Raw genomic sequence first — 25,620 nt, 5'->3', positions numbered from 1 at the left:
AATCCTGGAAGCTGCTGATGGAGAACTTTTCTCCTGATGAAAGAAACACCACAACACCTGGATACAGATCTACTATTAAAAATGAATTTAATTCCAAATAATTAATAATTAGTGTTATTGAAAGATGAAATGCTTCCTTTATTCATTAAATGATTTTAGAAAGACATTTATTCAACAGTCCTAATGTGATATTCTTGTTTTTTTTATGTCTGGATGGTGAACCAGGACTCACTGCAAAGAAAACTCATCCAAACCTGCAGTCTGACAGCAGAGGAACCCGACAGTCGGTGTCTTCTGAAAAATCAGCCCTGGACGGAACCGAGTCTCCAGATAATGTGGACTCCTGCCCCCCCACCGGCGATGGGATGAGAGAAGACAACATCGAGAAGCGTGTTCGTGTTAATAAAGATGGCAGTTTGTCCATGCAGATGAAAGTGTGCTTCAGACTGGAGAACGATGAAACTCTGCACTGGTCGACTGAGGTGAGAAAGAGCGCAGGAAGAAGCTGCCAGCTGCTCCACAGTCACACCTGCTCTGCACAGGTGAGCGACCGGAGCTGTTCCGAGTCTGACAACATGTCTGCCGCTGAGCAGGACGAGGCGTTGGTCTGTCAGCGACACCACAGAGCTGCCGGGGAGCCTCACTGTCCTCGCTGCTGCAGCCGCTGCCAGGACTACGACGTCTGGAAGAGCGTCCCCGGGACTCACGGAGCGAGTCGCTGCATCCAGACCTCCAGCTCCAGCGCCTCCTCACACACCCTGGTCTCCAGGAAGACGGTGGTGGAGAGGCAGACTGTGTGTGGATCCACCGAGGGGCTGACAGAACAGCTGGTGGAGACAGAAATGGCTGAGACTGTGGAGTACTGCACCATCAGGAGTCAGACCTGCTCGCCTCAGTCCAAAGATAACATCAATGTGGACGCTGCTCAGACATCAGAACCAGCAGAATCTGGCAGTCGAGCTTCAGATGATGAGCAGAATGATGAGGACGAAGATGTTCCACAAACATCTACTCAGAACATTGAACCAGAAGACGCTGCTTTAGAGGTAAATACTGGATCTCCTGAGCAGCTTTCATCCTCCAGCCCTGCAGAAAGAGCTTCCAATGCTTCAGGACACTCTGGCAAATCAAGAAGATCCAAAGCTTCACACACTTGTCGCTGTGCAGCAGCTGAGGGAGAAACAAAGGGCCGAGCTGAAGAAGAAGGTGAGATGCAAAGCGATCAATCAAGTGCCATGTCTGTCAAATCAAACGCCTCCTGCAGCTCAAACACACAGGCCAAAGACGAAGAGGAGGAAAGTGCCATGTCAGTTCATTCAGATGCCTCCACAGAATCCACGTCTGAAGCTTTAGACGCTGAAGAAACAGAAGAAAGACCACGAAGCAGCACGTCTGTGAAGTCCTCTAAATCTGTAAAATCAGAGATGGCGGAAAGAGCGTTAAGTTCACTGTCCTCTAAATCTAAAACCTCAGGAGCTTCTCCTCTCCAAGATGAGAAACCAGCTGAGGAAGCAGAGCAGAGGACACCCAGTGCCATGTCAGAAACATCCAACACCTGTGAAGCAAACTCCACTGAGGAAACTCAAACTGAACCCAGAGCACAAAGCACAACATCAGAGAAGTCAAACGTTTCCTCAAAGTCTAAAAAGTCAAGAACATCTGAAGCTTCACCTGAAGAAAGCCCACCTTCTCCTGCTGTCGAGTCGGCCGAGTTAACGGAGGAGAATCAGGAGGGTGAGAGAACACAGAGTGCATTGTCAGCTAAATCTGCTAAAACAAATGTTTCTACAGCATCTGGAAAATCAAAAGGCTGTGAAGAGACGATTGAGGACAACGCTGAAGACTTAGAAGATGCTGCATCTAACGGTTCTGGAGAATCAAAGAGGTCAGATCCTCCTGCTGGAGAAACTGTTGACATCTCTGTAAACTCTGAAGAGGAAGCTGAAGTCAGACCACGAAGCACGTCGGTCAAATCAGCAAAGTCAAACACTTCTGCAAAATCTACCAAATCTAAATTATCTGATGCTCCTGAGGATGGGAATGATGCAGAGCAAAGTGAGGAAAGAGCCTCTAGTGTCACGTCAGAGAAATCAGTGGAATCTAAATCATCTGCAGCGTCTAGGAAGTCCCGTCAGTCCACAGGAGGGCCTAAAGAAGGGCCTGCAGAGAGAGTGCTGAGTGCCATGTCGGCTAAATCTGCTAAAACAAATGTCTCGGCAGCGAGTAGAACGTCACCAGATTCTCCCAGACATGACGAGGACGTCGAAGGAGACGATGAGCACAGATCCATCAAGTCAAACGCTTCAGCACGATCAGACTGTGAGGAGAAGAGAGGAGCCAGCGCTCTGTCGGTGAAATCAGCTCGCTCTGATAAATCTACCAGGTCCAACCTGTCGAAATCCAGCCGGGTTTCAGCTGCAGGAGACGCTGAAGAACGAGCTCCAAGCAACATGTCAGCTGCATCTGTGAAATCCTCAAAGTCAAACACTTCCAGAGCATCTGTGAGATCCAGAGGTTCTGCGGGTCCTTCTGAGAGCTGTGCTGAAGCTTCTGAGGAGGTTCTTAATGAAGGGGAGACTGAAGGGAGACCAGCGAGCTCAGTCTCTGTGAAGTCAGGTGTTTCTGCAAAATCAAACAAGTCCAAACGTTCTGAAGAAGGTTCTGAGATCCTGAATGAGGGAAATGATGGAAAGGAAACTGAAGACAGAGCTCAGAGCAGCCAGTCAGTTAAATCATCGCAGTCACATGTTTCTGGAAGATCTGCAGAGAGAGCAGCGAGCGCTCTGTCAGTTAAATCAGAAAAATCAGCCAAATCACATGTTTCTGAAGTTCAGTCTGACTTTCCAGATGGCGGAGAAGAAAATGAAGAGAGAGCACAGAGCAGCTTGTCAATCAGATCCGTTCAGTCTCATGTTTCAGAAACATCCATAAAGTCTGCAGCGAGCGCTCTGTCTGCTAAATCAGAAAAATCAGCTAAATCACACGTTTCTGCAAAAACTAATGTTTCTGAAGTTCAGTCTGACCTTCCAAATGGAGATGAAACTGAAGACAGAGCACAGAGTGCAACGTCAGTTAGAACTGCAAAGTCAACAGTTTCTGCTAAATCTACCAAGTCAAAAGGAGAAGAACTTACGTCTGATCACGAAGAACCTGAAGACAGAGCACCAAGTGGTTTGTCAGTCAGATCAGCAAAGTCCAATGTTTCTAAATCATCTAAAAGATCAGCAGTTCCTGAGGTTTGCCTGGAAGACGGAGTAGAAAATCCTGAGGAAAGAATAGTTGAAGGGGAGAGCGAAGGAAGAGCAAAGAGTTCAGCATCTGTCCTGTCAGTTAAATCTCATGTTTCTGCAAAATCAAATAAATCTAGAAGTTCTGACCCAGAGCAAAATGAAGAACGAGCAGTGAGCAGCATGTCTGCTAAATCAGCCAAATCAGCTAAATCAACTAGATCACATGTTTCTGAAGTTCAAGCTGATGGAGCTGCACATATTCCTGATGGAGGAGAAGGTGCAGAAGAAACTCCAGAACGAGCACCAAGCGCTCTGTCTGCTAAATCAGAAAAATCAGCTAGATCAGCCAAATCACATGTTTCTGAAGTTCAGTCTGACCTTCCTGATGGAGAAGTAGAAACTGAAGACAGACCACAGAGCAGCTTGTCAGTCAGATCAGTTCAGTCTCTTGTTTCAGAAACATCCATAAAGTCCAGAGACAGAGCACCAAGTGGTTTGTCAGTCAGATCAGAGAAATCAAATGTTTCTAAATCATCTAAAAGATCAGCAGTTCCTGAGGTTTGCTTTGAAGATGGAGTAGAAAATCCTGAGGAAAGAATAGTTGCAGGGGAGAGTGAAGGAAGAGCAAAGAGTTCAGCATCTGTCCTGTCAGTTAAATCTCATGTTTCTGCAAAATCAAATAAATCTAGAAGTTCTGACCCAGAGCAAAAGGAAGAACGAGCAGTGAGCAGCATGTCTGCTAAATCAGCCAAATCACATGTTTCTGCAAAGACTAATGTTTCTGAAGTTAAGTCTGACCTTCCTGATGGAGGAGTAGAAACTGAAGACAGACCACAGAGCAGTTTGTCAGTCAGATCAGTTCAGTCTCTTGTTTCAGAAACATCCATAAAGTCCAGAGACAGAGCAGCAAGTGGTTTGTCAGTCAGATCAGAGAAATCAAATGTTTCTAAATCATCTAAAAGATCAGCAGTTCCTGAGGTTTGCCTGGAAGATGGAGTAGAAAATCCTGAGGAAAGAATAGTTGCAGGGGAGAGTGAAGGAAGACCAAAGAGTTCAGCATGTGTCCTGTCAGTTAAATCTCATGTTTCTGCAAAATCAAATACATCTAAAAGTTCTGCTGCTGTTCCGGCCGAAGAAAATGACACACAGCAAAATGAAGAACGAGCAGCGAGCAGCATGTCTGCTAAATCAGCTAAATCAACTAAATCCCACGTTTCTGCAAAGACTAATGCTTCTGAAGTTCAGGCTGATGGAGCTGCAGATATTCCTGAAGGAGAAGGTGCAGAAGAAACTCCAGAAAGAGCACCAAGCGCTCTGTCTGCTAAATCAGCTAAATCAACTAAATCAGCTAAATCAGAAAAATCAGCCAAATGGCATGTTTCTGAAGTTCAGTCTGACCTTCCAAATGGAGAGGAAACTGAAGACAGAGCACAGAGTGCAACGTCAATTAGAACTGCAAAGTCAACAGTTTCTGCTAAATCTACCAAGTCAAAAGGAGAAGAACTTACGTCTGATCACGAAGAGCCTGAAGACAGAGCACCAAGTGGTTTGTCAGTCAGATCAGCAAAGTCCAATGTTTCTAAATCATCTAAAAGATCAGCAGTTCCTGAGGTTTGCCTGGAAGACGGAGTAGAAAATCCTGAGGAAAGAATAGTTGAAGGGGAGAGCGAAGGAAGAGCAAAGAGTTCAGCATCTGTCCTGTCAGTTAAATCTCATGTTTCTGCAAAATCAAATAAATCTAGAAGTTCTGACCCAGAGCAAAATGAAGAACGAGCAGTGAGCAGCATGTCTGCTAAATCAGCCAAATCAGCTAAATCAACTAGATCACATGTTTCTGAAGTTCAAGCTGATGGAGCTGCACATATTCCTGATGGAGGAGAAGGTGCAGAAGAAACTCCAGAACGAGCACCAAGCGCTCTGTCTGCTAAATCAGAAAAATCAGCTAGATCAGCCAAATCACATGTTTCTGAAGTTCAGTCTGACCTTCCTGATGGAGAAGTAGAAACTGAAGACAGACCTGTCAGTAACCTGTCAGGCAGATCAGGAAAATCGGCGATGACAAATGTTTCAGCAGCATCAAAGAAATCGAAATCCACAGTCGCTTCTTGTGACCTCAGTGTTGAAAATGCAAATGAAGAGGATAAAAATGAAAGCAGGTCAGTAAGTTCAATGTCCGTCTCCTCAGTCAGGTCAGATGTTTCTGCAGCATCGAGCAGGTCCAAATGTTCCACTGATGTTCCAGATGGAGAAAACATCACCAGACCAAAGTCACACGTTTCTACACCGTCCATAAGATCAAATGTTTCTGGAGTTCCTCCTGATTTGGACAGACATGAAGAGGAAGAAACTCAGGACAGAGCACAGAGTGTGATGTCTGCAAAATCCTCTGTTTCTGCAAAGTCTAGAAGGTCCACGGTGTCGGCTGCTGCAGAACAAGAAGGAGCTCCTGATTCTGAGAGAGCTGCAACGATGTCAGTCAAATCTGCAAAATCAGCAAAGTCAGATGTTTTCAAGAAGTCCAAAGTTTCCTTCCTCCCCTCTGAACACAGCACTGAACTGGCCGACCCAGAGAATGACAGCAGAGCGAGTTCACTGTCAACACAAACCAACAGGTCAAACATTTCTGCCAGATCCAAGAAGTCTGACCTGTCAGCTGCACGAAGCTCCGAGAGTCCTGAAGAAGAAAAGGAGCCGACTGAGGAAAGAGCTGTGAGCTGCACATTCGTCCGGTCAGCTCAGTCTCATGTTTCTGACAAATCCGTCAAGTCACAAACCTCTGCTGTTGCTGCTGAAGATGCTCTGTCGGCTAAATCAGGAAAATCTAATGCTTCTGTGAAAATTAGTGAGAGAGCTCAGAGTGCAGCATCTGTCCAGTCAAGTCGGTCCAAAGCATCAGATGTTCCAGCTGAAGAAGTTACAGAGAATAATGAAGCTGTAGAGCGAGTGCCGAGTGCACTGTCAGGGATTTCAAAAGCTTCTGGTGGAAATCCTGAAGAAGAAACCGAGGAAAGGCCACCAAGCAACATGTTGGCCAAATCAGATATTTCTGCATCATCGAGGAGCACGAAGACACACGACGCTCCTTCAGAAGACAACGATGCAAACGAAGAACTAACTGTTCAAAGACCAGCAAGTGCTACTTCAGCCAGATCCGCCAAAACTGCACAGTCAAATATTTCTGCCAAATCTAGCAAGTCAGAAGCCTCTAATGCACCCGGTGAAGACAATCCACCCAGTCACAGCTCTGTTAAATCTGCAAAATCAAACAAGTCAAACACTACGGCGGTTTCTGCTGAAAACGGTGCCAATGCTGCTGATGGAGACATAGAAGAAGATGCTGAGGAGAGAGCGGCGAGCTCCACGTCTGCCAAATCACATGTGACATCAGTGTCTGCAAAATCCAAAGCTTCTCACAGATCAGCTGAGGGTCCAACAGAGAGAACATCCAGCGCTCTGTCAGGGAAGTCCACCACCTCTGCAAGAACTCTGAAGTCCAACGTGTCTGGAAGAACTCCAGCTGAGAGGACAGAACTGGATGAAGAGGATAGAGCAAACCGCGCCATGTCCACCAAATCAGCAAAATCAAACAAATTAACTCCTGAGGAAACATCTGAGAGAGCACCGAGTGGCTCTTCTGCAAGGTCAAATAAGTCAGCGAGACCAAAAACATCAGAAGTCTCCGATGTTCCTGAAAGAGAAGAGAGAACTTTAAGTCCGGTGTCTGCCAAATCAAACCGATCTCACAGGTCTGAAGTTCCTGATGTAATTGTGGAGGAGAGTGAAGACAGAACACCAACAGCCACGTCCTCAAAGTCCAAGGCTTCAAAAAGGTCCTCTGAGGTTAAAGAGAAGAAGAGTTCTTTATCTGCGAGCTCACATCTGTCCATTAAAACCAAGAACTCCAAAGTAACAGATGAAGACGTGGAAACCAAAGAGGAGGAGGCTGAGGTCTGTTCTGAGGAGAGAGCTGGTGTTTCTTCAGTGAATGCAGGTGAAGATGAGAACAGCTGTCACTCTCAGATAGATGCCAAAGACACAGCTGCTGAGGTTACCGAGAAGCCAAAGTCTGTACAAACATCTCAGAGCGAAAAGCAGCCGAAACAAAATGAGCATCCTGTCACCTCTCACACAGAGTCAGACGAAACCGATCTGTCTCAAACTCTGTCCAGTTCTGACCTCAAAGAGATGCCTGGAGAGTCCAAGCCCAGCGTGGACGAACAGAAGATGACAAATGGAGATGCTGAAGAAACCATCACTGAAAATACCAAAGATAACTTTGGTCTAGTCCCGTCCAGTCTGCCCAACGCTTCCCCTACAGAGGTGGTGAATCAGTGGCTGAAGACGATACCAGAGGACGGAAACATGTACGATGTGGAGGAGCTTAATGAAAGCTTTGAGGGTCAGAAAACTGTCCTGACTTCAGAGGACGGCAACAGAGTGGAGACGAAAGAAAACAACGAAGAATCTGCAGCTGAGAATTCAAAGGACACAAATGAAGGAAGTGTGACGAACAGCGTCCCGAATGACGACGGCCCAACAAACACTGAGGCTCTTAATGAAGAAAACTCTAACCAGAGAGACTCCAAGATCTTCAGCTCCTCCATACAAGTGATGAAAGTGCTTCTGAACCCAAAGCTGGACAGGTGTAACAGTTTACCTGAGATTTCTCCGGTGTACGGACGTAAGCTGAGCACGTCAGCCAGAGGGCTGCTGGACTGTCTGGTGAAGCTGCAGCTCATCGACCGTGACCCTAAAAACACCACTGAGAAGGACGAAAGGTACCAGGAGCTGATGGGCATCCTTCAGTCTCTGTGGCTGTGTGATCCTCCAGAACACCAACATGTGTCCAAGAACGAAGATGTGGACGATGACTTTAACCACACGTCGTCCTCCGGCGTCGACGTCAACAGTGGCTCAACGGGCTCTGGGAACAGCAGCGACGGAGTGAAGGGTGGAGAAGCATCTCAGCCTGGTGCAGATGGAAGCCATCAAAACATCTGTGAGGGTGAAGCTCAATGGACTTCTGAGAGAGAAGCAGAAGGAATCAATAAAACTGAAGAAGATCCAGCCACAGACGGTACAAGTCCAGACGATGACAGTCCGAGACAGCTGCCTGAAACTCCTCTGTCCTCCAGCAGGAGCTCAGCAAACGACTGTGAAAGTGAAAGTCAGGAGGAACCTGAAAGTCTTCTGCTCAGCCAGAGAGCACAGATTGCCAAAACACTTTCTCAGGACCCAGATCCAGTCTGGGTTCTAACCTTACTGAAGAAAATAGAAAAGCAGTTCATGACGCATTATATCAACGCCATGAAGGAGTTCAAAGTGCGCTGGAACCTCGGAGACAACGAGCAGCTGGAAAAGATGATCAGTGAGCTCAGAGCTGAGGTTCACAGAAGAATCCAGACCAGCATAGACAGAGAGCTGAGGAAGATGCAAGGTCGAGCAGGTCTGCCGAGACCTGCCAAAGAAGCCACGTCCAGAGCTTCAACCACACAGAGCAAAGAGCCCAGGAGGAGGCTGAAGATCATGGTCAAACAGTCCATTGGTTCTAACACAGAGAAAAGTGATGATTCAGCCACAGGAACGTCCTACAGCGACCAGCGGAGTGAGAACGACGACGAGTTCTGTCCCTGTGAAACATGTCTGAAGACCAACATCACGTCACCTGCTGGTCCTGTGGTTACAGATCTGAAGACCGATGAGTGTTCATGTCGCCCTGCAGAGGACCAGGAAACTGAAGCAGCAGAAATGCTGGTAGAAGAGGTCATCGATAAAGCTTTAAATGAAGTGCAGGGAGACAAGGAACACAGAAAACCTGAAGATGTTTTTGCTGCAGAAGATGAAGGCAGTGAAGCAGAAACCATCAAAGAACTGACTGAAGGAACAGGAGAAGACTTCACTGTAGACAGTAACAAAGAAGATGAGAATGCAGAAACACGGAGCGAGAAAACCTCGCAGACTGAAGACGAACTTAAAACTACTGAGGAGATTAATACATCTGTCACAGGCGAAGAACTGCCAAAAGAAGAAGATGAAGATGTTGTGGTCCCAAATGAAGAAGCTACAGAACTGTCAGCTTCTAGAACCACACGTGAAGCAGCAAATGGCTGGTTGAAGGTGAAGAAGAGACTGTTGTCCTCGAAGCAGGAGGTGGAGGACGGGGAAATGTTGAAGGAACCAGCTGAAGACGCCATGACTGAAGCAGAGTCCAAAGAAGCTGCTGAAGCCACCAGACCTGAAGATGTAGCAGCTGAAGATCAGTCTGAAAAAGAGGACACTGCAGAAGATGAAACTGCTTTGGACAATGAGATCTCCGTCACAAGAGAAGAAGAGTTAAAAGATGAAACTGCTGAAGATGAAGATGTAGCAGCTGAAGATCAGTCTGACAGAGATGAGGCTGCAGCAGCAGAAAGTGAAGATGAAACTGCTGTAGAGAGAGAAGAGTCAAAAGATGAAACTGCTGAAGATGAAGATGTAGCAGCAGAGGAGGAGGCTACAGCTGAAGAGGCTGTAGCAGAAGAGATGGTTGATGCAGAAGAAGCTAATTGTGCTAACGGGACGGATGAAGGTGCTGCAGGCCCAGATGAAGATTCAGTAAAAGAACCAGCTGAAGATGAACTGGTTTTAGAAAAGGAGACTGTTGCTGTTAGAAGTGAAGATGAACTGAAGGAGGAAGCTGAAGAAGAAGCAGCAGCAGAGACCATCTCTGGTGAACATGAATCTGAGAGAGAGGAGGCATGGACTGGTGTTGCCAGTGAAGATAATTCTGCAGAAGATTTAGATGAAACTGCAGACGAGAGTGAAGCCACACCGACTGAAGATGAACTGGAGGTAGAGAAAGAAGCTGCTGTTATGAGTGAGGATGACCTTAAAGAAGGTGCATCTGAAGCAGCCACAGCTGAAGATGAACTGATGGTAGAACAGGAGGCTGCTGCTGATGAACTTAAAGAGGAAGATGAAAATGCAGAAGAATCTGCGATGGCAGCCACAAGTGAAGCTAAATCTGATGAAGAGGAGGCTGTGGAAGCAGCAGCAGCTACTGATGAGGAGAAGTCTCCTGCAGAAGAATCATCAGAAGAACCAGACGAAGCAGCAACAACTGAAGATGAGCTGGTTGTAGAAAAACAAGCTTCTGTCACAGAAGATGAGTCCAAGGATGAACCTGCAGCAGAAGATGCTGCTTTGGAAGCTTCAGTTGATCATGAACCAGATGAAGATGAGGCTGTGGAAGCCTCTGAAGCAGCCACAGCTCAAGATGAGTGTGATGTTACACAAACTGAAGATGAGCTGGTAGAAAAACAGGCTGCTGTCACGGGAGAAGACGAATCAAAGGATGAACCTGCAGCAGAAGATGAGGAAGCTGCTGAGGGAGGAGAAGCTAATTCTGTAGAAGATGTAGACGTTACGACAGCTGGAAAAGAAACTGCAGATGAGAGTGACGCTGCACCAACTGAAGATGAGCTGGTGGTAGAAAAACAGGCTGCTGTTATAAGTGAGGATGAAGATGAAGCTGTGGAGAACATCACAGCAGACAAAGGTGAAGAGGAGGCTGAGGAGGCAGGCAGGGCTGATGAAGAGGAGGCTGGGGCTGCCAGTCAAACCGATTCTGCAGATAATTTAGAGGCCACCACAGCTGAAGATGAACCTGCAGCAAAAGACGCTGTTTTGGCAGCTTCAACTGATCATGAGTCTGAGAAGGATGAGGAAGCTGTGGAAACGGAGACGGCTGATTCTGCAGAAGATGCAACTCCAAACGAAGAAGAAACTGCAGATGAGAGCGATGCTGCATCAACTGAAGATGAACTGATGGTAGAACAGGAGGCTGCTGCTGATGAACTTAAAGAGGAAGATGAAAATGCAGAAGAAGCCACGATGGCAGCCACAAGTGAAGATGGATCTGATGAAGATGAGGCTGTGGAAGCAGCAGCAGCTACTGATGAAGAGAAGACTCCTGCAGAAGAATCATCAGAAGAACCAGATGAAGCAGCAACAACTGAAGATGAGCTGGTTGTAGAAAAACAAGTTGCTGTCACAGAAGATGAGTCCAAGGATGAACCTGCAGCAGAAGATGCTGAAAATAAGGAAGCAGGGAGCGCTGATGACGAGGAGGCTGTGGAAGCAGGAGCAGCTACTGATGAAGAGGAGGCTGCTGCCGGTGAGTCTGATTCTGCAGAAGATGTAGATGCAACCACAGCTGGAGATGAAACTGCAGACGAGAGCGACGCCACACCAACGGCTACCAGTGAGCATGAATCTGAAGAAGACGAGGCTGTTGACAACGCTGCCACGGAACATGAAGAAGAAGCTGCAGAGAGTGATGCTGCACCAACTGAAGAAGATCTGGAGGTAGAAGAAGAAGCTGCTGGTACAGAGGGTGGTTCAGCTGAAGATGCAGAAGAAACCACGATGGTAGCCACGAGTGAACATGAATCTGATGAAGAGTCTGTGGAAGCAGGAACTGCTGACAGTGAAGATCAGGCTGCTTCCACTGTGGAGAAAGATGTTCCTGCCAGCAGTGACAATGAAGATCACAGCGCTACAGAGGAGGCTTCAGCTACAACCAGACATGAATCTGACAGGGATGCAGCTGGGGAAGCCTCCAGTGCAAAGGATTCAGACGAGGAGGTCGCTGTCACTGCTGAAGATGGTGGAGAAACAACCAGAGCCGAGGAGGAAAGTGCATCTGAAGCAGCCACAGCTGAAGATGCAGAAGAAACCACGATGGTAGCCACAAGTGAACATGAATCTGACCAAGAAGAGGAAACAGGGACAGCTGAAGATGCAGAAGAAACTGCTGCTGGCAGTGGAGATGATTCTGCTGATGACGTGGAAGTGTCTTCAAATGATGAAAGTGCAGAAGAGTCTGATAACACAGCTAACAGACTATCAGAAGAAGCTTCTGAAGCAGCAGAGGAGGAAGATGATGACTCAGACACAAATAAAACCACAGGACAGGAGGAAAGGTCTGAAGTTACAAATGATAAGGAGTCAGAACATTCAGAAGCCAAACCTGACAACATTGAGGAGACTGCAGGAGAAGATGTAGCAGGAGAAGATGAAACTGCAGGAGAAGATGAAGCAGGAGAAGATGAAACTGCAGGAGAAGATGAAACTGCAGGAGAAGATGAAACTGCAGGAGATGAAGCTGCAGAAGGTGAAACTGCAGGAGATGAAACTGCAGGAGATGAAACTACAGGAGAAGATGAAGCTGCAGAAGGTGAAACTGCAGGAGAAGATGGAACTGCAGAAGATGAAGCTGCAGGAGAAGATGGAACTGCAGAAGGTGAAACTGCAGGAGAAGATGGAACTGCAGAAGATGAAGCTGCAGGAGAAGATGGAACTGCAGAAGATGAAGCTGCAGGAGAAGATGGAACTGCAGAAGATGAAGCTGCAGGAGAAGCTACAGATGAAAATGTGTCTGTAAGTGAAGCAGAACCATGTGAACAAATAGCAGAAAGCACTGTGGTTGAAGATTTTAAAGAAGAAGAGGATAATAAATCTCAGGTTGAGGAACCAGCAGACGGTGAAACTGCTGGAGAAGAATCTGAAGAGGAGGAATCTGCTGAGAAAGAAAGTGGAACCTGTGGGGAAGAAACAACCGGAGACGAGACTGAAGGACACGAAACAGCAGAAGAAGAATCGGGAGGAGCTGAAATGGACGAGAATGAGATCAGTGAAGGAACATCTGCAGCAGACGAGGCTGAAGAAGAACAAATACACTGTACAGATACCAGAGAAGATGAATCTGGACGAGATGCTGCCAGTGAATCTGAGACAAATCCTGATGAAGCTGAATGCACAGGAGAAGAAAGTGACGTTCCCCAGACCAACAAGGACACAGAAGAGCCTGATGACAGGGTGGAGGAAATATCAGAAACCATAGAAGAAGACAAAGAAAACAAACCAGAGGAAGGTGGAGAGAATCCTGAGCAGACAGAAGATGTCTCACAGTGTGTAGGCTGTGAAAACGATGAAGACAACGATGAACGCTCTGAGAAGCACGACGAGGAAACGGAAACACCCAACGACAACTGGAGCGAGAACGATGGAGAAGATGAAGCTGAAGAAGACTCAGATGAACCTGAAGAAGAAGAAAGCGAAGACATACGGAAACTTTTAGTTAGCAGCAAGCCCAACAGTCAGGATGCGACCATCAAAGCAGCTAAAGAACCAACGCTGAAGCTGCCGGATCCTCCAATCAAAGTCAGCGCAGAGTCCGAGGACGGAATGTACGCTGACGGAGAAGACTCAGAGTCAGAGATGATGAACAGCGAGGAGGACGTCACGAGCATCGAGTCCAAGAGTCTGAAGAAGAGCAGATCGTACGCTAAAGGAGACTCTGTTAGAGCCAGGGAGAACTGAAGGAGGAACATCAGGGAACAGAAGACTGAAGATCACTGGAGTCGATGTTCTGTTTAATAACCTGAACCTTCATCACCAGTCTGATGCTTCCTGCTGCTGCTGCTCTGTAGAAATTAACAGTAAGTTAGAAGAAGTTTGAGAGGTTTCTTCATCTGGGTGGAGACGACCACGGCAGCTAAGATTGTCTAACCCTAACCCTACTGTCCAGCTGGTTCTGAGGTTTCTGCTCTGAACATAAAACTGTAAAAACATTGATTCCACAGAACTGTCACCAGCAGCCCGATGTTCTTCTGAATCCTGATGTTGGATCTTCTAGAAGAAGGAGAAAGGACTGATGTGGGTCACAGCTCTGGAAATAATTCTGTTTTCTTTACAAAGTTGACAACAGTGATAATTTAGTTTGACTTTTATCACTGAATAGTTGCGGCATCTTCTAAAATGTCTTAAGATCATAAATTCAATAAATTGTTTTAAAATGATGTATTGAAACTGTAAAAATGTTCACCCTAGATGGATGAAAACATGCTTTGAGTCGCTGTTACTTAAAGTTAACAGATGATCTAAGATGATGAAGGACTACAGCAGAAGCTCACTAAGCTTGAAGAAGAACCCAGGGTCTTCAGGACTGAGGTTCTACTGAGAACCACAGACAGATGCTGCTGCTGCTGACGGTGAATTATTTTAAAGCTGTTTTCTGTGTTTTTAGTGTCTGAAGCTGAGATGAAACAGCTGCTGCTCCAATAAGGAGGAAGAATCTTGAAACTTGAATGTACATACAGCATGTAGCGGGTTTGCACAGGTTTTATTCACAGCTAAACTCTGTTTTTAAGCACTGTGAGTGATTCAGTGCTTTTCATGATGCTGACGTTTCTCCTCACAGCGATGAAGAACCGAGATCCCTTCAGTCTGACTGGTGTTCTGCAGGTTAGACCAAGGTGCAGTGTTTAGTTATCAGCTGATTACAGTCCTTTAACCCTCGTGTCGTTCTGCGGGCCAAATTGACCCGGTTTAAAGTTTGAAAATGTGGAGAAAAAAAAAATTTCCACAGTGAAACTTCTGATGTCCACATTTTCAACATTTTTGGGAAATCTTTGAACATTTTTGGTGGAAAAAAAAATGTTAAAAATGTTTCTGAAGAACATTCACAAAAAAAAAATCAACCAAAATCCAGCGAATTTCACTGGATTTTGGTTTATTTTTATGTGGATGTTCTTAAAGAAATTACTAGAAGTTTCACTGATATATATATGGAATCACTAGATATTTTTGGAATTTTTTGGAAGATTTTTACTGATTTTTAAAAAAATATTTACAATAATTTTCTTGCCAAATTTGAGGGATTTAAAAAAAAAAAAAAACTTTGTTGAAATGTTAAAAAAAATGTTTCTTTAAGAACATTCTGAAAAGAAATCTACCAAAATCCAGTGAATTTCACTGGATTTTGGTTGATTTTTATGTGAATGTTCCAAAGAAAATATTAGAAGTTTTACTGATATATATGGAATCACTTTAGATATTTTTAGGATTTTTTTGGAAGATTTTTACTAATTTTTTGAAAACATTTACAATAGTTTTTTTTTTTTTTTTTTTAAATTTCGTACCAAATTTGGGGTTTAAGAAAAAACTTTTAAGGGAAACTTTTAAGGAATTATTGGAATTTTCTTCCTGAAGGTTTTGCAAATTTTCAGAAATTTGTGGAATTTTTTTTTTGCTGAATTTTTGGATTTTTTCCTGACAAGGAAACAATATTTTTTGGTGCCCATAAATGAAGACAGCAGGAGGGTTAAGGTCCTCCATGATGGTGGAGAACACCACTAGTCTGCATCATGAAGAGCACCAGTGTTATATTAATGTTATATTTATGTTACCCACTGAACTCCTGAGCCAGAAACCAGCACACGTTTAATAGTTGGACGGAATCTCGTCTCTGTTGCACTCACACTGTAGCTCTGCAGTGTTTCTCCTTTCTGCTGCTCCACGTTTAAAATGTTTGAATGTATTTAAAGTTCTATGTTTAAATAATTCAGAATTGTATGTTTTCCTAGTTACAGTTGCTCCCTGTTGTGCAGGTGCAGCTCAGGTGGTTAGGGTTGGATGATGGAGCTTCTCATCACCTCCATCAGGAAACTGCATCACAGCTCACCTGGATAAACAGGTAGTCAGGTTAAAGATCTCCTGTTGTTCTGTATTTAGACCATCCGCTGTTTATCTGCGTTACAGGGTTCATCTCTGCTGAATGTATTGCACATATTGTCTCTGACATTAAATTGACTTCAAAGTCATTTTTGTTTTTTTTTAAACAAGTAAAATCAGATCCATTTCATTTAGACGACACTTTTTAAATCCGTTGACCAACATGCTGCACACAATATTAGACAATTTGCAAACATCTGCAAAACAAATAATCACTTTTTTAAAAAAATTATCAAAAAAAATCAAAAAATATGAAAAAATATTTTAAAAACTGAGACATTCTAACTAAAGATGTTTTTTCAAAACCACCAAAACATTTAAAAATAAAAAACGTACAAAAATATTCCACAAGATCCCAAAAATATTTTTTAAAAATGTATAAAAAATGTGTACAAAAATATTTTTAAAAAAAACTAGAAATGTCAAAAAAAAGTATTCCAAGAATTACAAAAAATTAAAAATAATTAAAAGATTAAGACATTTTTAGCTGCAAAAATATATTTTTTTCAGAACCATAAAAACATTTAAAAATAACAAAAAACTTATAAAAATATTCTCTAAGATCCCAAAAATATTCACCAAATTTGAAAAATATATAAAAATGTGTCCAAAAAATAGCTTAAAAATAGCTAGAAATATCAGAGTATTCCAAGAATTATAAAAAATAAAACAATTAAAAATGCTGAAAAGATTAAGACATTTTAACTGAAGAAATATATTTTTTTCAAAACCATAAAAGCATTTCAAAATAACAATAAAGCTTATAAAAAATATTCCATTAAATTTTTTGAATGCAAAATCAAATCTGCTTAATTTAGACAACTTCTTAAATCAGTTGACCACACAATGTTGGACAGGCTGCAAAAAAACTGCAAAGCAAATAAAGTCACGTTATTAAAAATTATTTTTAAAAAAAATCTAAAAATTTCCCCCCCAAAAATGCTTAAAAGACTAAGACATTTTTAAGTGATTTTTTTTTCAAAACCACGAAAACATTTAAAAATCAAAAAAACTTACAAAAATACTCGAAAAGATCCCAAAAATATTTACAAAACTAAAAATAAATTAAAAAGTAAAAATAACTTTAAATAGCTAGACATATCAGAAAGTATTCCAAGAATTATAAAAAAATTAAAAGTGCTTATAAATATATATGTAATGTAAAGATATTTAAATATATCACAAGCGACCAAACTATATTTAAACCAACAGTGTGCCGATAAAACAGCCGATCAATAATTGGACTGAGTGATGATCTGCAGGTTCCTCCAGAGGTTCTTCTAGAATAAATATTCAGTGTTAATCCACAGAGAGGCTGCTGGTCCTGAACCTCATTAGAGCCTCAGATCTGACGGATGTTTCCATCACTTCCCCTCCTCTGGTCTCCTGTGGTCATGTGACACATGGCTGCTGTCACTCTGATTGGCTGAGAGTCAGACAGGAAGAAGCAGCGACTGCAGGCTTTTAACTGGAACCTGAAGATGGAAAATAACAAATATAATCAGGTAAATGTAGCTAAAGTAGAAACAGGATTCAGATGAAATCATTAGACTTTTATTCCTCATGTTGATGAACTTTAACAGCAGCTATAAACACCCTGAAGGAAAGAAACCAAATCAGTAGTATGGACTGTTTAATGCAGAGGTGTCAAACTTATCTTAGTCCAGGATCACATCCAGTCCAGTCTGATCTCCAGTGGACCGAACCAGTAAAACCACAGCATAATAACCTCTAAATAACCACAACTCTTAATGGTTCCTAATGTTCACATTTAAGGAATTATCTTTTTACTAAACATCATGAACAACCTGAAATTCATTCATTCAGCCTCAGTTTATCATTTCCACATTACAACTTCCAGATCACAGAGTGTCGACAAAGGAACACAACATTTAGTCACAGCTATCTGGAACTGAACCATAGAGGATTTTAGTTTAGAACAGAAAAAACACAACAAAAACAAGACAAAAAATTACAAAGATGAGACACAAAACAACAAATATGAGACAACACGAAACAAAAAAAGACAAAAAATTAGACAAATGACACAACGACAAAACATGACACAGCGAGAAACAAAGTCACAAAAAATATACAACACAAGCAAGACAAAACACAAAACGGCAAAAACGATGCTCGTAACAACAAAACACAAAATGACAAAATAAAACAAAAAACACAAGCGAGACAAAAATGAAACACAAAACGACAAAAATAAGAAAAACGACTAAAACATGAGACGAAAGTCAGACAAAAAAATAAAAAATTACACACAAAACAACAAAAGAACAATGAGCTATCTAATATTTTACTTTCTGATCCAAACAACTTGTCATGGTCTAGAAATGATTATAAATTTGTAGTTTTACTAATTTACAATCTGCAGTTAATATCTTCGCTGTAATTTTTACACTTTGAGGGCCGGATTGGACCCTCTGGAGGACCGCTTTTGGCCCACAGGCCGCATGTTGGACACCCCTGGTTTACTGTGTTTATCGTGTCTCTATGGTTCATGATAACTTCTCCAACTTAGACAGAAAAGTTACCAGTAACTATAATAATTAGATTTTTATATTTATTATTATTTACAGTAGGCTCTTTTTGGAGGCTCCAGCTCTGGTATCCTGACAGCCAGACATTTCCCTGCAGCTGATTGGCCGATGGTTCCAGCTGACATGCTGCTGCAGCTTTGGATCCATCATGGCCTCCTGCAGCAGCTCCAGATACCAGAACAACGTGTGAAGTGTTTCAAAGGGAAGCTGCAGCCGTCCGACGGCTGAATTTAATCCTGGAATCTTGTGGATAAGCTTAGACTGCTGGAGGAAGCACCTGCTGGCCGGTTCCAGCGTAAACACCGAGGAGTAGAGGATGTCATCCGGAGACAATAATCAGGGGTTTCCCATCCAGCACCGTGTTTACAGGAACAGCTGCAGAACCAGGTACGCTGCTGGAGGCCTCACTGACCCCAGACCTGAGATCTGAAGAAAGAAAGAAGAACATCCTAAAAGAATTGAGAACATCCAGTCAGTCTGATTTATGCTCCTCTGAACCCAGTCAACCCTCGCGTCGTCCTGCGGGTCAGACTGACCCGTTTTAAAATTTGAAAATGTGGGAAAATACATAGATTTTCACAGTGAAACCTTCCACCATTTCAACATTTTTGGGAAATTTTTGAACATTTTTTTGTGGAAAAAAAGAAATGTTAAAAAAAATGTTTCTTTAAGAACATTCTGAAAAGAAATCTACCAAAATCCAGTGAATTTCACTGGATTTTGGTTGATTTTTATGTGAATGTTCCAAAGAAAATATTAGAAGTTTTACTGATATATATGGAATCACTTTAGATATTTTTAGGATTTTTTTGGAAGATTTTTACTCATTTTTTGAAAACATTTACAATAGTTTTTTTTTTTTTTTTTTTTAAATTTCGTACCAAATTTGGGGTTTAAGAAAAAACTTTTAAGGGAAATGTTTAAGGATTTTTTGGAATTTTCTTCCTGATGATTTAGCAATTTTTTATAAATTTGGGGAATTTTTTTTTGCTAAATTTTTGGATTTTTTTCAGAGAAAGGAACAATATTTTTTGGTGCCCGTAAATGAAGACATCAGGAGAGTTAAGATCAGAAACTAACTCATAGAGACTCACTCTGCCTTCTGACAGCATCAATCATTATTTTACACACATTTTAAATCACTCTAGTTCAGTTTATTTAAAGTCATTGTTTAATCATTCTGACATGTTTTTAATCATTTTAGACACATTTAGATCATTTTTGGACACATTTAGATCATTTTGGACATTTTAATCATTTTTCGACATTTAAATCATTTTGGACATACTTTAATCATTTTTGGATACATTTAGATCATTTTTGACATATTTTAATCATTTTTGGACACATTTAGATCATTTTTGACATATTTTAATCATTTTTGGACACATTTAGATCATTCTGGACAAATGACACAAGAAGAAGCACAAGAATATCCTGAACTGACAAACATGAAGAACTGAGCTCATGTGAGGCTGCAGGATCACACATGTATGTATTCTATACACACATGTGGTCATCATGTGTGTAAACATGCAGGAAACGGTGGATTAACGTCGGACGCAGCTGCAGCAGGAAAGTGAAGCTGGTGGGTCCATCAGGGAGCTCGATTGTTCCAGTTTATTGACGATCACTTTGTGTTTTCAGGGTGAATGCGGAGTTTCTCAGTGAGACGGAGGACAGGAGCTGTTCCCACACAGACAGGAAGTCCAACTGGAGGACCAGAACGAGTAAAGTGCTGAGCTCATGTGAGCTCATTTAGAAGGAAATACATCTTCAGCAGCAGGTCAGTGCTGGAGGCTGCAGGAGGAGCTGCTCTACTCTCCTTCATATCCAGGTTAAAAACATCTGAGGCTCCAACAGGAGAAGGAAGAAGATTAAAGAAAGTTCTGATCCACTGATCTGGTCTCAGTGTTTCTACAACATCTGGTTTCTGCTCACATGGTGGATGTTTGGAACTTTTACTGAGATTAGTGAGAGGTTTAGAGGAAAAATCTGCTCACAACTCAGAGAATAAAACACTGGAACGCCTTCAGAGGAGTCATAGGAGTCTTGGTGGCCTCCCTCTCTAGTCTCTTTCTCCTTCAGAGGAGTCATAGGAGTCTTGGTGGCCTCCCTCTCTAGTCTCTTTCTCCTTCAGAGGAGTCATAGGAGTCTTCGTGGCCTCCCTCTCTAATCTCTCAGGTCTTGAGAATGTCCTGCTCTAGTCAGATTTATTCATGTTCTATCTTCCTTCCATTTCTTAATGATGGATTTAACTGGACTCCAGGAGGTCTTCAGGAACTTTAAATGTTCTTGTATCGTCCTCACTGATGCTTTTCAACAACTTTTTGTGAGAGTTTCTTGGTTCTTCAGTCTTCATGGTGTAGATCTATCCAGGAGTTCTGATCCACCAGAGACTGGACCTTCAGATCCAGGAGTCTTTATCCTCCAATCACTGACCTCAGATCAGCCATGAATGACTTCTGGACCAACTGGCTGCAGCTCAGTTCCATCAGAGTCACATTAACCCTTGTGTCGTCCTGCGGGTCAAATTGACCCGTTTTAAAGTTTGAAAATGTTCAGTTCATTTGAGTTCAGTTCAGTTTATTTGCCATTTGCAGTATAAAACCACATTGGAAAGAGGTGCAAGAAGTTCAAAATGCATATTGTCAACATCTAAAAACAACAAATACAGAAGAAAATAGGACAGTAAAAAGAACAGATGCCACATAAAAAACTTAAAAATAAATACTAAGATCCAATAAATAGTTCATAAGAAAATAAAAAAACATGTTAGAATCAAGGTGCATTATTTAAAATCATCACAGCTTGTGGGAAGAAGCTCTTACAATGACGAGACGTGGTGCACTTAATTGACCGATATCTTTTCCCTGAGGGCAGGACTTCAAACATGGCCCTGGCAGGATGGCCTGAAGAATCATTTACTATCTGTAAAGCCCGGTGTAAAAGTCTCACTTTATATGTGGCCTCCAGGAGCAGCAAAGTGCAGCTGATGGTCCTTCTGCTTCTGGCTGAGCGAACCACTTTGTCCAGAACCTTCTTTTCTTTCAGAGTGAGATTACCAAACCACACAATAGAAGAGCTGGTTGCACACCTTCAATTGCACAATAATAAAAGTTTAAAAGAATCTTTGTGTTTTGGGTAAATTTTCTAAGTTTACACAAAAAGGAGAGGCGTTGTTTTGCCTTCTTAGCAATGCTGGTAGTATTTAGGTTCCAACTGAGGTCATTTGAAAGAGTGACACCCAAGAATTTACAATTTTCAACAATCTGCACCTGAGTGTCCTGAATTGTGATGGGCAAAAATATATATGGAAAAAATATATATATTTTCACAGTGAAACTTCTGATGTCCACATTTTCAACATTTTTGGGAAATCTTTGAACATTTTTGGTGGAAAAAAAGAAATGTTAAAAAAATGTTTCTGAAGAACATTCACATAAAAATCAACCAAAATCCATCAAATTTCGCTGGATTTTGGTTAATTTTTATGTGAATGTTCTTAAAGAAAATATTAGAAGTTTTACTGATATATATGGATTCACTTTAGATATTTTTAGGATTTTTTTTGGAAGATTTTTACTTATTTTTTGAAAATATTTACAAGAATTTTCTTGCCAAATTTGGGAGTTTTTTTTTTTTTTTTTTTTTAAATAAAACTTTTAAGGGAGACTTTGAAGGAAGTATTGGAGTTTTCTTCCTGAAGGTTTTTCCAAATTTTCAGGAATTTGTGGAATTTTTTTTGCTGAATTTTTGGATTTTTTTCAGACAAGGAAACAATATTTTTTTGTCCCTGTAAATGAGGACAACAGGAGGGTTAAACTAGGCTCATACTGATACAGACACTTAGTTTACTGATTATATGTTTAATTAACTGACATTTCTCTGTAGAAACCTGTTTTCCTCTGATATGAACGAATGTTTTTTAATATAAATTATTGTCCAAAGAGTCGCATTAAACTGTGATTCCCTGTAGAGCAGCAGGAGGAGCCTGCAGGGGCTCATTGTGTTTACAGGTTGTGTATCAGGCTGTGTACAGGTTGTGTACAGGTTGTGCACAGGTTGTGTATCAGGCTGTGTACAGGTTGTGTATCAGGCTGTGTACAGGTTGTGTATCAGGCTGTGTACAGGTTGTGTACAGGTTGTGTATCAGGCTGTGTACAGGTTGTGTACAGGTTGTGTATCAGGCTGTGTACAGGTTGTTTACAGGTTGTGTATCAGGCTGTGTACAGGTTGTGTACAGGTTGTGTACAGGTTGTGTACAGGTTGTGTATCAGGCTGTGTACAGGCTGTGTACAGGTTGTGTACAGGTTGTGTGTCAGGCTGTGTACAGGTTGTGTACAGGTTGTGTATCAGGCTGTGTACAGGTTGTTTACAGGTTGTGTACAGGTTGTGTATCAGGCTGTGTACAGGTTGTGTACAGGTTGTGTACAGGTTGTGTACAGGTTGTGTATCAGGCTGTGTACAGGTTGTGTACAGGTTGTGTACAGGTTGTGTGTCAGGCTGTGTACAGGTTGTGTACAGGTTGTGTATCAGGCTGTGTACAGGTTGTGTATCAGGTTGTGTACAGGTTGTTTACAGGTTGTGTATCAGGCTGTGTACAGGTTGTGTACAGGTTGTGTATCAGGCTGTGTACAGGTTGTGTACAGGTTGTGTACAGGTTGTGTGTCAGGCTGTGTACAGGTTGTGTACAGGTTGTGTATCAGGCTGTGTACAGGTTGTGTACAGGTTGTGTATCAGGCTGTGTACAGGTTGTTTACAGGTTGTGTATCAGGTTGTGTACAGGTTGTGTACAGGTTGTGTACAGGTTGTGTATCAGGCTGTGTACAGGCTGTGTACAGGTTGTGTAAAGGTTGTGTACAGGTTGTGTATCAGGCTGTGTACAGGTTGTGTACAGGTTGTGTATCAGGCTGTGTACAGGTTGTGTACAGGTTGTGTACAGGTTGTGTATCAGGCTGTGTACAGGTTGTGTATCAGGCTGTGTACAGGCTGTGTACAGGTTGTGTATCAGGCTGTGTACAGGTTGTGTACAGGTTGTGTACAGGTTGTGTATCAGGTTGTGTACAGGTTGTGTATCAGGCTGTGTACAGGCTGTGTACAGGTTGTGTATCAGGCTGTGTACAGGTTGTGTATCAGGCTGTGTACAGGTTGTGTACAGGTTGTGTACAGGTTGTGTATCAGGCTGTGTACAGGTTGTGTACAGGTTGTGTACAGGTTGTGTATCAGGCTGTGTACAGGTTGTGTATCAGGTTGTGTACAGGTTGTGTACAGGTTGTGTATCAGGCTGTGTACAGGTTGTGTACAGGTTGTGTACAGGTTGTGTACAGGTTGTGTATCAGGCTGTGTACAGGTTGTGTACAGGTTGTGTACAGGTTGTGTATCAGGCTGTGTACAGGTTGTGTACAGGTTGTGTATCAGGCTGTGTACAGGTTGTGTATCAGGTTGTGTACAGGTTGTGTATCAGGCTGTGTACAGGTTGTGTATCAGGCTGTGTACAGGTTGTGTATCAGGCTGTGTATCAGGTTGTGTATCAGGTTGTGTATCAGGTTGTGTACAGGCTGTGTACAGGTTGTGTATCAGGTTGTGTACCAGGTTGTGTATCAGGCTGTGTATCAGGTTGTGTATCAGGTTGTGTACAGGCTGTGTACAGGTTGTGTATCAGGTTGTGTACCAGGTTGTGTATCAGGCTGTGTACAGGTTGTGTACAGGTTGTGTATCAGGTTGTGTACAGGTTGTGTATCAGGTTGTGTATCAGGCTGTGTACAGGTTGTGTACAGGTTGTGTATCAGGTTGTGTACAGGTTGTGTATCAGGTTGTGTACAGGTTGTGTATCAGGCTGTGTACAGGTTGTGTATCAGGTTGTTTATCAGGTTGTGTACAGGTTGTGTATCAGGTTGTGTACAGGTTGTGTACAGGTTGTGTATCAGGTTGTGTACAGGTTGTGTATCAGGTTGTGTATTAGGTTGTGTATCAGGTTGTGTACAGGTTGTGTATCAGGTTGTGTACAGGTTGTGTATCAGGTTGTGTATCAGGTTGTGTACAGGTTGTGTATCAGGTTGTGTACAGGTTGTGTATCAGGTTGTGTACAGGTTGTGTATCAGGCTGTGTACAGGTTGTGTACAGGTTGTGTATCAGGTTGTGTATCAGGTTGTGTACAGGTTGTGTATCAGGCTGTGTACAGGTTGTGTATCAAGTTGTGTACAGGTTGTGTATCAGGCTGTGTACAGGTTGTGTATCAGGTTGTGTACAGGTTGTGTATCAGGTTGTGTATCAGGTTGTGTACAGGCTGTGTACAGGTTGTGTATCAGGTTGTGTACCAGGTTGTGTACAGGTTGTGTACAGGTTGTGTATCAGGTTGTGTACAGGTTGTGTATCAGGCTGTGTACAGGTTGTGTATCAGGTTGTGTATCAGGTTGTGTACAGGTTGTGTATCAGGCTGTGTACAGGTTGTGTATCAGGTTGTGTATCAGGTTGTGTATCAGGCTTTGTACAGGTTGTGTATCAGGTTGTGTACAGGTTGTGTACAGGTTGTGTATCAGGTTGTGTACAGGTTGTGTATCAGGTTGTGTATCAGGTTGTGTACAGGTTGTGTATCAGGCTGTGTACAGGTTGTGTACAGGTTGTGTATCAGGTTGTGTACAGGTTGTGTATCAGGTTGTATATCAGGTTGTGTACAGGTTGTGTATCAGGTTGTGTACAGGTTGTGTATCAGGTTGTGTATCAGGTTGTGTACAGGTTGTGTATCAGGTTGTGTACAGGTTGTGTATCAGGTTGTGTATCAGGTTGTGTATCAGGTTGTGTACAGGTTGTGTATCAGGTTGTGTACAGGTTGTGTACAGGTTGTGTATCAGGTTGTGTACAGGTTGTGTACAGGTTGTGTATCAGGCTGTGTACAGGTTGTGTATCAGGTTGTGTACAGGTTGTGTATCAGGTTGTGTATCAGGCTGTGTATCAGGTTGTGTATCAGGTTTTGTCCAGGTTGTGTATCAGGTTGTGTATCAGGTTGTGTACAGGTTGTGTATCAGGTTGTGTACAGGTTGTGTATCAGGCTGTGTACAGGTTGTATATCAGGTTGTGTATCAGGTTGTGTATCAGGTTGTGTCCAGGTTGTGTATCAGGTTGTGTATCAGGTTGTGTACAGGTTGTGTATCAGGTTGTGTATCAGGTTGTGTACAGGTTGTGTATCAGGCTGTGTACAGGTTGTGTATCAGGTTGTGTACAGGTTGTGTATCAGGCTGTGTACAGGTTGTGTATCAGGTTGTGTATCAGGTTGTGTATCA

The 25,620-nt window shown here is 42.6% G+C and overlaps 1 protein-coding gene across 2 annotated transcripts in view; it reads left to right on the top strand.

The window, feature by feature from the left end:
• rp1l1b (rp1 like 1b) overlaps positions 1–15,874 on the top strand; it is a 29,431-nt gene extending 13,557 nt beyond the window's left edge. Inside the window, exons 5-6 of one of the 2 annotated variants that reach the window (XR_008603446.1) lie at positions 226–14,263; positions 14,473–15,874. Coding sequence is in view for 1 of the 2 variants with exons in the window: in XM_055015755.1 (XP_054871730.1) it covers positions 226–13,592 (13,367 nt within the window). In the remaining variant the exon portion in view is untranslated. Of the gene's footprint in view, positions 1–225 lie in introns of both variants that reach the window. The other variant, XM_055015755.1, reaches the window with a different exon arrangement.
• The last annotated feature ends 9,746 nt before the right edge of the window (positions 15,875–25,620 follow it).

This window comes from Amphiprion ocellaris, chromosome 12 (assembly GCF_022539595.1).
Source record: "Amphiprion ocellaris isolate individual 3 ecotype Okinawa chromosome 12, ASM2253959v1, whole genome shotgun sequence".
NCBI lineage: Eukaryota > Metazoa > Chordata > Actinopteri > Pomacentridae > Amphiprion > Amphiprion ocellaris.
This window is presented reverse-complemented; position numbering and strand designations above follow the sequence as displayed.